The 12,752-nt window shown below is 37.4% G+C and overlaps 1 protein-coding gene across 1 annotated transcript in view; it reads left to right on the top strand.

The window, feature by feature from the left end:
- The first annotated feature begins 11,982 nt into the window (after positions 1 to 11,982).
- LOC145979479 (nardilysin-like) overlaps positions 11,983 to 12,752 on the top strand; it is a 101,913-nt gene continuing 101,143 nt past the window's right edge. Inside the window, exon 1 of the mRNA XM_083112398.1 lies at positions 11,983 to 12,284. Coding sequence (XP_082968524.1) covers positions 12,112 to 12,284 — 173 coding nt within the window. The 5' untranslated portion in view covers positions 11,983 to 12,111. The remainder of the gene's footprint in view (positions 12,285 to 12,752) is intronic.

The raw sequence follows: 12,752 nt of genomic DNA, 5'->3' as shown, positions 1-12,752 counted from the left end.
AAATCAATGATATTGGACGAAACTTTAGACGGGTTTCTGAAAAGCGCCCCTGGAAGCCGGGCTTCGAACCCAGAACTTTCGATGATAAATTCGACCACCCAACCCTCTGGTCCACCAGGAAGGGGCCGCCAAAGCAGTAATTATGTATAAACAGAGTGTGTAAAAAAAGGAAGAAATAAATCAAATAAAATAACATTAAAGAATAGCTGTTGCCATTCAACCAACTGAACTATACGCAGATGATATAGCGAGTATATCAGGTGTGGTCTCAGCACGTAGTTACCAATTCTATCTCCAGATCAGAGGCTGGTCATCGGGAGATGCGGCGATGACAAAGCAAAATAATAAAAATTTTGCTTTTTAAATACTTTAGAGACGAAGTAAAAAATAAGTCAGAATACTCGCATATTTAAGCGAAATTAGTCACTCGACGCCATGAAACAGCTAGAAATACACACGAGATTCGCTAAGTTCAGTGCATCAAAAGGAGAGCCCAATTCTACCCCCTTGCCAAACCGTCCCGGTACACAGAAAAAACTGCTTTGTTTGGAATTACCAAAAAAGTTTGGTTGAGCTGTTTGGTTATGCTTTTTGTTTTCGATAACCAAATGTTGCTCGTAATTACTAAATAATTTTGTTTAAGAATACCAAAAAATTTGGTCAGACAAAATATGGTACTCGTAAACAAAATGATACATATGTAAGTAAGGAGAAACAAAACGTTTGGTTAAATTTACTATATGTGCGTGAGCGTGCTTTCGAAGAATTTGAAATAACGATTGTCCAGTTTCGTCGAATGTAGTATGAAAATCTTTTGTCGAAAATTGAAACTCATGTATATAGATAATTACTCGAAGCGAGTCTTTATGTTGCTGTAACCTAATATTCTGAAAAAAAAAAAAAGCTCAGAATATACTTACTTTATACTGTGTTTCCTACACTGCCGCTAGATGGTCCTGTCAAAATGTCTACAAGAAACATAAGTTTTTGTACAACAAATGGTGGTACGTTTGATTTTAATTATAGTGATAAATTGTGCTTTAACATTCTTCAAAAGATATGTGAACATCAAAGCTACAAATTAAAGAAGAAAATGTACTGCAGTGAATAAAAGTGAATCTCCCGTGAGCAACCTTTTGATCCTGGACTATATATATAGAAGTTAAGTGTGCCGCAGAAAAAACAAACACATTCCAAAATCGGTTAATTCACGTGAACTTTCTATTCTGTATGTGTATTTTGAGATCAGTTATTTTCTACGAACTATCCACCCTAGATGAATTACAACATAAGTTATTATGAATAAATTATTTAACAAATCGTTTGGTAATTTTGACTAAATTATTTGGTATTCCTAAACAAATGGGCTACATTTTGTTAGATTTACCAAAATAATATTTGGTTTTGGTAACCAAAAAATTGTTTACGACAAACAAATAGAACTTGACCAAATCTTTTGGTACTGGTGAACAATTACTTGGTTGATGCCTATTTAAACAAACGATTTGTTCACCACTACCATTTTTTTGGTTAATCCAAACAAACATTTTTCTCTGTGTACGTTTCCTGTTGAGTGCAATGGTGTCAGGTGGGCCAGGTCCTTCGACCGCTTTCCCCCGTTCTTGAAGGTCTGGTCATAAGAGACCCAAGGGTCCCGGGTTCGAATCCCGCTAGGGCTTGGTTGTTTGTGAATGTCCATTCATCAATTTCATCATTTCATCACTCATCCCCATCTTCGCAAATTAGCCAAGAGGCACAAAACGCGAAGTAAAACTAAATGAATCATCAATCAATCATAAGAGACCTTTTTTTTTCAGCCCCCTTGTTTACAAACACGGCAGGGTTTCTGTGACGTCATCAAGATGAAACTTCTCAGAATGTAGGCCTAAAGCATGCAACGCTCTTGTTTTTAAGAGAAAAACACATTGAAGAGCATCGCAACGCAACTTACACATTGAAATAAATATAAGTAAGCAAGAGCATAAATTTCCCTACGGTTAGTGATAGAAAGAACTGGGGGGGGGGGGGGAGAAGCAGTTCTAGATCCATTGTATTTTCCTTCACAGTATTTCTCCTCTCCAATTTTTCTTTTGATTCTGCGGTTCAAATATCGATTTCAGAAAATAATGTTCTTGCTTTACAAAACACGAAGTACTTCATGTTAAGTGGCGCAGGAACGGGGGATACAGGGGTACATTGTACCCTCTCAAATATTTGAAGGGGGTACTGTACCCCCTAAATCCGTAAATCCCGTTGTACCCCCGTACCCCCTTAGTTTACGAGTATTTGACAGACGCAAGGTGCTACTGTTAAAGGAACATATTTTTAATTCGCTCAATAAAAAGGTTTAGTTATATAGTTTATAACTTACAAGCATTATCTAATTTATCTTACTTAGCTACCACAGAAATTCAAACCATTGTAAACTTATTCTACTACATTGTGCTTACTACTATGTAGTTAGTTCATTGACCTGTGTTCTTGGAAACCTCTTTAAGGAGATGAAAATTGTGTAAAATATCTGTGAAACGATTGAATCAGATATAGTTTACTCTCAGAAAATCACGCTCCAGATGAATGCTCCTTTCCGTAAGGGGGGTGGGGGTACACATTTCTAAAGAAGTGGTCGCGTCTATTCAAAGATAATATATAAATCTTCATCAGATGAGTATGTGACTGACCTTTTGAATTTTTCAAATGGAATTTTCCGAAACGAAATACTTACACAAACGAGACGAGACACGATATACCAACTTGGGGGTACAGTCTTGGACACAGCTGGCTTGTAACGACCCTATTGAAGAAGCAGTGAAGCAAGCCATCCATGTCTGGCCACCAAGCGCCTTGTGACTAGACAACCCAAACAACATTGCAATTTTGCGGCTTGTATACCAGTCACGGGTATACATCTCTGTAAATTGAGTAGTGATGCCAAAGAGAAATACGAGATGAAGATTGTCGATCGTAATGTCTCGTGTTCTCGACATGGAATAATACTCGGTCCACGTTACGTTCCATTATTTAATGTTGTTTGGGAATGAACCTGACGGACTAGGTTTATATTTTCAATCCTTGCATTACAGTAAATTCCATATTTTACAATTACATTAATGCTTTGAACGAAAATAATGCCCAGAAAAACATCGAACACACGTTCACACCATTCTTCTCACGCACATGCACGTGAAAACAAACACACAAAGCTAAGTTTTAACTTCCAAGTGAATGTCCAAATAACAGTAAATGGAGAAGCACGATGTGCGAAACATGGGATTTTTCACAGAAAGAATGCGTCTATTTGTGACATACGTGGTTTCTATTAATAGACAATGAAACAATTATGAGAGAAATTAACATGCATTTTCGTCTTCAGGTGCTGAGGAAGGAAACAGACTGACTGGAAAAAAGAAAGCATGGTGCTATTGATAGGCTGTTGGTTAGCGTACAGAGCTTTCATCAGTGAGGTCTAGGTTCGATCCCCACCAAGGACATTTATTTTTATTCTTTTCTATTAGTGAAGAAGTATGTAATATTGTTTTCTAGGCATTTTGACGAAAGGATACGCATCAAATTTGTTCGTTTAATCTGTATTTTCATTCTTCTAATAAGTTCTCTATCGCAATGGGATAAAGAGATTCTCTATCTAGGCGATGGATATCTTCTCAATGGTTACGTAGCTGCGATTCTCCATCCCTTACACCCACTTGTCTTATTTATTTACTTCATTTCATATCTAACGAAAACACACAGATATAGTTAGAACAAGAAACACACCTCGCGTCGAAGGTTCCAGACTCGAATTCTGGCTTTTTTTTTTTTTGCGAGGGTGATTATTCTTGTGTGTCTGTTTATCATCTTTGTCAAAAAAATATTCCTCATTATTGCCGTGATAACCTAGGGAGAGACCAAAGCGACTGAAATAACAAAAGTACAGAAAATGCAAGACACATCTGCCTAGGCATGTTATACCTTGGTAATTAGCAATCTGAAAATTAACTTGCGTTTCAGTCAACTACTTGCGAAAGAGTTTCGTGTTGTCTCGTTTGGAGTGTTGGTTATCGTGTCGGACTAGCATGCGGGCAACCTGAGTTCGAGCCCAGTGGAAAGCAAGTTTTTTTTTTTTTGTCTAATTTAATCCAACCTTATTTATAAAACTGAAGTTTCTGCAAAACCTTTTGAATTGCATGCCACTTCGTATGTTGGTAATCTGAAAGCATCAAAGATGAAAATTTGATGTTTCGAAGAGACGATGTATTTGTGTATGTGTTGAAAAAACGCAGTTATTTATTAACGAAAAACATGCAGCCACGTGATCATTGAGAACGCTTCCTAGTTGTCAGTGCTAATATGGCAGTAACTACAGTCTGTCAACACACACCAACTTTCACGTTTCCCGTAAAATGATTACCTCTTCCACGTTTCAAAATAATGAGTGCTGTCTAAAGCAATACTTTGATACTTGCGTTTGCATGTTCGAATCTAAAGTAAAACGAAACTTTTTTCCCAACAAATGACATTCAAACCATTAATAACTGTTTGAAATGTGATACTGATATCATATATAGAAAGAATAAAAATGGAGAATTTCGCTTAATACAACTTATAAATAGGGAGCGGAAGTTGATGAAATGTCATCTTTTTTCTGACATCTCGGACACGATGCCCATTAAATATACACAATATTACACTTCATCTAGAACCCAAAAAAGGTAATTTTAAAGTGCATTTTTTTGCATTTGTTGCCATTTGTCAGGTTTTAGGTCATTTTCCCGGATTTTCGGCATTTACCCGTCATTTTTTGCAATATTCGGTATATTGTTGCATCATATTTTGTCACTTCTTTAATTTTGGTAATATTCTTGAATCTTTTCTATTTTTAACCGCGAACGTGTTTTGTTTCTTCAATTAAAACTTTTAGATTACAATTTAGTTTATCATACCCACCTGTGTCCTTCTCCCTTGTTTATTTATAGTTATAAATAAAATCCCATTGGAGCATGGAAAAACCTTTCACTGTTCATAAGTCAGTCATTGTTCTCTACAGTTTTCAATGCAACATTCAGGCTCTCTGATCGTGCATCGTACGTTTCACATCAGGTATCCACATAATTTAATATATTTATAAGTAGGGAGCGGAAGTTGATGACCTAAAAAATATAGGTATATGACCTATAGAATATCCTAAAAAATGGGAAACAATGACGTAAAATGCAAGAAATGACCATCAAATTTGTTAGTTTCAGTTTAAAAATTGAAATGAAAATGAAATTAAACAAAATGCAATCTTTCTTTAAAAAAAAGGGCACCAAATGATAGCACATGCACATTCAATTAAAATATGCAACGAGGATTTTCAGTGCAAACGCGGTCTAGCTATGGTATTTCAAGCCTCTCCTTATCTGATCTTAAATCTGAGTTTGCCCCAGACGAGCACCTGGTGGTTTCTCCCGGCACAACAAAGGCTGTCACCAGTTCAGCATTTCTTTTGCTCGTAAATTGCAATCCTGCGAGATATATATACCTTGGTGAAAAGATTCAAGAATATTACCAAAATTAAAGAAGTGACAAAATATGATGCAACAATATACCGAATATTGCAAAAAATGACGGGTAAATGCCGAAAATCCGGGAAAATGACCTAAAACCTGACAAATGGCAACAAATGCAAAAAAATGCACTTTAAAATTACCTTTTTTGGGTTCTAGATGAAGTGTAATATTGTGTATATTTAATGGGCATCGTGTCCGAGATGTCAGAAAAAAGATGACATTTCATCAACTTCCGCTCCCTATTTATAAGTTGTATTAAGCGAAATTCTCCATTTTTATTCTTTCTATATATGATATCAGTATCACATTTCAAACAGTTATTAATGGTTTGAATGTCATTTGTTGGGAAAAAAGTTTCGTTTTACTTTAGATTCGAACATGCAAACGCAAGTATCAAAGTATTGCTTTAGACAGCACTCATTATTTTGAAACGTGGAAGAGGTAATCATTTTACGGGAAACGTGAAAGTTGGTGTGTGTTGACAGACTGTAGTTACTGCCATATTAGCACTGACAACTAGGAAGCGTTCTCAATGATCACGTGGCTGCATGTTTTTCGTTAATAAATAACTGCGTTTTTTCAACACATACACAAATACATCGTCGCTTCGAAACATCAAATTTTCATCTTTGATGCTTTCAGATTACCAACATACGAAGTGGCATGCAATTCAAAAGGTTTTGCAGAAACTTCAGTTTTATAAATAAGGTTGGATTAAATTAGACAAAAAAAAAAAAAAAAAACTTGCTTTCCACTGGGCTCGAATTCGGGTTGGCCGCATGCTAGTCCGACACGATAACCAACACTCCAAACGAGACAACACGAAACTCTTTCGCAAGTAGTTGACTGAAACGCAAGTTAATTTTCAGATTGCTAATTACCAAGGTATAACATGCCTAGGCAGATGTGTCTTGCATTTTCTGTACTTTTGTTATTTCAGTCGCTTTGGTCTCTCCCTAGGTTATCACGGCAATAATGAGGAATATTTTTTTGACAAAGATGATAAACAGACACACAAGAATAATCACCCTCGCAAAAAAAAAAAAAGCCAGAATTCGAGTCTGGAACCTTCGACGCGAGGTGTGTTTCTTGTTCTAACTATATCTGTGTGTTTTCGTTAGATATGAAATGAAGTAAATAAATAAGACAAGTGGGTGTAAGGGATGGAGAATCGCAGCTACGTAACCATTGAGAAGATATCCATCGCCTAGATAGAGAATCTCTTTATCCCATTGCGATAGAGAACTTATTAGAAGAATGAAAATACAGATTAAACGAACAAATTTGATGCGTATCCTTTCGTCAAAATGCCTAGAAAACAATATTACATACTTCTTCACTAATAGAAAAGAATAAAAATAAATGTCCTTGGTGGGGATCGAACCTAGACCTCACTGATGAAAGCTCTGTACGCTAACCAACAGCCTATCAATAGCACCATGCTTTCTTTTTTCCAGTCAGTCTGTTTCCTTCCTCAGCACCTGAAGACGAAAATGCATGTTAATTTCTCTCATAATTGTTTCATTGTCTATTAATAGAAACCACGTATGTCACAAATAGACGCATTCTTTCTGTGAAAAATCCCATGTTTCGCACATCGTGCTTCTCCATTTACTGTTATTTGGACATTCACTTGGAAGTTAAAACTTAGCTTTGTGTGTTTGTTTTCACGTGCATGTGCGTGAGAAGAATGGTGTGAACGTGTGTTCGATGTTTTTCTGGGCATTATTTTCGTTCAAAGCATTAATGTAATTGTAAAATATGGAATTTACTGTAATGCAAGGATTGAAAATATAAACCTAGTCCGTCAGGTTCATTCCCAAACAACATTAAATAATGGAACGTAACGTGGACCGAGTATTATTCCATGTCGAGAACACGAGACATTACGATCGACAATCTTCATCTCGTATTTCTCTTTGGCATCACTACTCAATTTACAGAGATGTATACCCGTGACTGGTATACAAGCCGCAAAATTGCAATGTTGTTTGGGTTGTCTAGTCACAAGGCGCTTGGTGGCCAGACATGGATGGCTTGCTTCACTGCTTCTTCAATAGGGTCGTTACAAGCCAGCTGTGTCCAAGACTGTACAATGTACTCCTGTATCACCCATAATTTTCATAACTTTGTAAGAAGGGAAACTATACTTAAACTTATATATTAAGAGATTTTTGAACATAGAGATGATACTGAGACAAGAAAAGTCTGTGTCTCCTCTCAAATTTTGAAATGAAACTGAAATAAATCACTGCAAAATCAAAGCGAGGCGATACTTGATGTCCGAGACGATCTCGTTCGAAACTCTGGTATCATATTTGAAGAAATTGGTAAAAATAAATTTAAATTACTGTGTGTCTTATCCAGACATACCAAGCGTATAATTTATTGACTTCTTTTTTTCAAAATGTCGTGTATTTTGTTTACTGTAATTGCAAAGTTAATGCATTAGTAACAATTGCGAGCCTGTGCTGCCCGGTTTAATCTATTTAGGATATAATTCCGTATTTAGACGGTTCACAGCATCGAAACAAGATATAAAGCAGATAAACGGTATTAAGAAAAGTTTTGCTTTAATGGCATGTACGTTGTGAAACTTTGAGTGGTGACACAATGTATGCACGTGTTGCTTATACTAAACATTTCGTGGGTCAGGACGAGATATCTTGCCTTGTAATTTAAGGATACAACATGCACAGAGTTATGGATTCGACTTTAAACTGCAGATTCAGTTCCGATTAGCCCATGAAGTGAATATACATAGAATAAGTTTTAAGAACTTCTGAGTGGACACCGAAACAAGCACAAACAAGAACGAGAAGGACCTCACCACACAGAAGGGCCTCCCTGATGGCGCAGTGGTAGCGTCGTAGACTTGTAATTAAGGGATCCCGGTTTCGATACCCGGTGGAGGCATATGACACAGTGGTTTGGATCCCACTTTAAACTGTAGGTCCAGTCCTACGGTATAAATGAGACTCACTGCAGGTCCTATGGTTTGCCAGTTGGCTTGTCAAGGCCACTGTGTTATCTAATTTCTTGCAAATTTTTCTGCATGAAAGCAAGCACTGTGGATATAAGGAAGGGAAAAGTATGTTTAAAACTTCTAAATGATTTTTCCAATCAGTTAAGGTTAGGTTTATGACATTTCACATTCGGCTGGTAGATATTGGTAGATTTTTGATTGAATTCACAAGGTCTTTGAGCGAGATGGAAATGTTTGATTGAGTGATTTGGTTTATTTTACTTGGCATTTCTGCCACTTCTGGGTATTCGCGAAGATGGGGATGAGTGATGATATGATGAAATTGATGAAGAGACACTCGCAAATAAAACCCATGCCCAGCCCGGGATTCGAACCGGGGACCTCTGGCGCCGTAGAACGCTATGCTAATCACTCCGACACGGAGGCCGGCGAGGTGGGAATGTGTTTTGGATTTTCTTTGTAGATGCGAAAATCTTTAACTGTGACGCGCACATGCTTTTGCTTACATTAAAGTTCACCCCTATGTAAACAAGGAATTGACACGTCACCTTAAACACGCATGTAGGCCTATATGCATATAATACTACTAAATACGAAAAGAAACCTTGGCCGACTCTTTATATTGCCCGAAGATTGAAAATAAAAATAAAACAACTGTCGAGCGTTTGACTTTCCTTGCTTGCTCTGAGATCTGAAGTGTTTCGGTTTTGTATGTAATGATAGTACTTTCAGTGCTTGAAGAACGTCATTAGGTACAAATAATTATGTTACAAATAAATGCTTTGTCAAATGTTTTACAAATATTCCAAACTTAGACCTCTTACGAGTTGATCGGGAACCATCTCAACTCAATATATTTTTTAAAAAATACAACACCCTATAGATGTCTGAAGAAATACCGAATACATGGCTTCTAAAAGACAAATTATGGCACATCCAAAGATATTTTTATGCTTAGCTATGGGACTTTAAAATTAAAATGAACTGAACTGATGTGGACTCTATAAGTATGATATATTCAATAATATGGTTCTATATCCAGTTGGTGAGAGACAATTATTCCTGGTTGGGATGGCTGAAGATAGAGGTGAGGGGGAATCATCCTCACCCCCTTTAATATCACCCTGCATTAAAAATCAATAGATGTATCTTTGTTCGCAATTTTCACATTTCGAACTCCTGATATTCCGTTTCGTTAAATTCCAAATGAGCCCATGAACAAGGTCCAGAGCTTTATATTTTTCGGAATTGTTATCTCGTTAAAATGTGTTTTTAAAATGGCCATACATACTAAGAAAAACAAAGAAATAAAAATTATTTATGCAAATTTTTAATTAAAAAAACATGAAATTCGTGTGCTGTTCTAAAATGGAATATTTCCGATGCCTTCACATTATACCTATAGGTACTACCTTTGAAGTAGTATATGCGTAATATATATATATATGCGTGTGTGTATGGGAGGCTGAATTTTGTACCCCTCCCCAAATTAAAACGTTCCTGCGAGACTGTTCATGTTGTTTTGAGTTTACAAGACTGATCAAGATTTTGTTCAGGAGGTGACAGGCATACTTACTTAGACAGAACCTTTTCCCCTAACATATCTTACTTTCACACCAGGGATGGTCAAAAACATCAGGATTCCGGAAAATTTAAAATCTCGATTCGGAAATTTTACTACACGGATTTCGCAGGCAATCCGAATTTCGGGGAGAGAGAGAGGTTTAACAATTGTTCCATTTTTCGGTTAGAATTAAATAAATTTGGCCATCTCTACTTCACACGTCTGTACGAACACTGTTATCACCATTATCAGTGTAGGAATTCCTCCCCCTCCACCGTTGAAAGATTGACCTTGACGCTTGACAAGTCTTGCGATGACTACGTAAAAATGTCAAGCTTCGCCACTGATCCAGACGGCAGCATAGACAACCGTCGCAAGGATTAGCTGATCGTCATCAATCATATGGATGGTCTAATAACTTACTGTACTCACTGTTGCCATCCACTTTTCGGCAATGTTTCTAAAGACGTAGTCAAAATGTCCCTACTAGGGGTGTGCGGGATCCCGAAAAGTCGGGACGGGGATCGGGAAAAAAAATTCCCGTCTAGTCGGGAAATTCCGAATGGTTATTTCATAAAGTTGTTAATTCTCGACGTTTTCTGCATTGCAAGTGTCTGGAACTTATCGGAAATTGTTTGTTTTTATTCCAGAAATGCAAAACCAATCAATTACGTTGAAAAAAATGTGTAGTATTCGAGATTTTCAGAGCTTCGGGAAACTTCAAGCATTTCCCGTCCCGAAAATTTCCCGACTTAGTAGGGAAATGGCGATTTTTTTCCCGTCCCGAATGTCGGGATTAAAAAATTTTTCCGTCCCGACCAAAAAAATTCTGTCCCGCACACCCCTAGTCCCTACAACCATAGCTACAACTGACCAAATGTCCCTACGCCAAGTAAAACGACTAAAAAAACAACGGGATTTTTTCTTTCGATCCCGGTCCCGACTTTTCGGGATCCCGCATACCCCTATTGCGCAATAATCATACACAAATGTAAACTTAGCGCGAAGAAAGTGCAACTGACCGGCGAGTAAGCTTTGCACCTTTGCACAATAAAATGCACTGCATTGCAAGTGTCTGGAACTTATCGGAAATTGTTTGTTTTTATTCCAGAAATGCAAAACCAATCAATTACGTTGAAAAAAATGTGTAGTATTCGAGATTTTCAGAGCTTCGGGAAACTTCAAGCATTTCCCGTCCCGAAAATTTCCCGACTTAGTAGGGAAATGGCGATTTTTTTCCCGTCCCGAATGTCGGGATTAAAAAATTTTTCCGTCCCGACCAAAAAAATTCTGTCCCGCACACCCCTAGTCCCTACAACCATAGCTACAACTGACCAAATGTCCCTACGCCAAGTAAAACGACTAAAAAAACAACGGGATTTTTTCTTTCGATCCCGGTCCCGACTTTTCGGGATCCCGCATACCCCTATTGCGCAATAATCATACACAAATGTAAACTTAGCGCGAAGAAAGTGCAACTGACCGGCGAGTAAGCTTTGCACCTTTGCACAATAAAATGTTAAAAAATCCCTACGTTATTTCTCATTTGGCAAAATCTGTCCCTACGTCCCTACGCGGGCAAAAATATAGAGAAAAGTCCCTATGTGTAGGGACATGTCCCTACGGTTGGCATCACTGAGTACTTGCTATATGCACGTGTATAATACCAACGCTTCGTGTGAAATTACCACACAATGAGAGAAACGTGGCCAATGTAATGACAACACAAGTTTCTATTACCTAAAGGATATTCGAATTTATTTACAGACTATAAATATAAAATACACATATGTAAAATATGTTATCATTCTTCTTAGCCGAAAGAGAAATATTTTCATTATGTTACCTGTGGTAGTGGATACTTTGCGTGACCCCGAATGATAGTAGGCAAGCAAGTGTGCCGGTATTTGATACTGAGTGCAAAGAATTATTTTATTACCGATACATATTACAGGAAATATGAATTTTTACCAGACTTGAAGAAATGTCGTTCATTATGCACGTCAAAACACATGGCCAAAAGATTACCAGATGACGTTAACCTCGTCCCTAAATTTCGGAAGGTAGACGCAATGAACGAGAGTGAGCAGCTGGACCTCAACGTGTCAGACAGGCATGTTCAAAGGGGCTCAACAATATTTTTGGAAACACCCCGGAAGTCACCTAACGATAGAAAAGAATACAGGTAACAAGAGAAAGAAAATCCCTTGTAAAGTGCAATGTAATTTACCGATCCTAGCTGGTGTGTTCGTTGTTTTTTTTTGTTTGTTTAACGTAAAGGTGTATTTACAGAGTACAGGCCTTAGAATATATTCTGAAAGTTAATTTATTTTGTAGTATGTTCAATTCCGATTTTTAACGCAGTTTTATGTTATTTTTACTTGTCACTGATGTATGTTCAGTCGCTCGCACTGGGCTGTAAAGGATGAAAGAAGTAAAGATTCTTGGTATTATATTTAGAGACCAATTCAACCTAATTGCCTAACCTTCTAGCCCTACAGTCCACACGGTAAGGGAACAAGAGAGCTAGTCTTTTGGCCTCTGAAGGGGAAGGAGGTTGAAGTAGTGTGGTGAGTGTCCCACCATGTGGGAATTGATGAATAGAAAAACAGATTTCAACATTTTACGTAATATAAAAATGGTTCCAGCATTA

This window comes from Lepisma saccharinum, chromosome 26 (genome assembly GCF_977018435.1).
Source record: "Lepisma saccharinum chromosome 26, izLepSacc3.1, whole genome shotgun sequence".
NCBI lineage: Eukaryota > Metazoa > Arthropoda > Insecta > Zygentoma > Lepismatidae > Lepisma > Lepisma saccharinum.
This window is presented reverse-complemented; position numbering and strand designations above follow the sequence as displayed.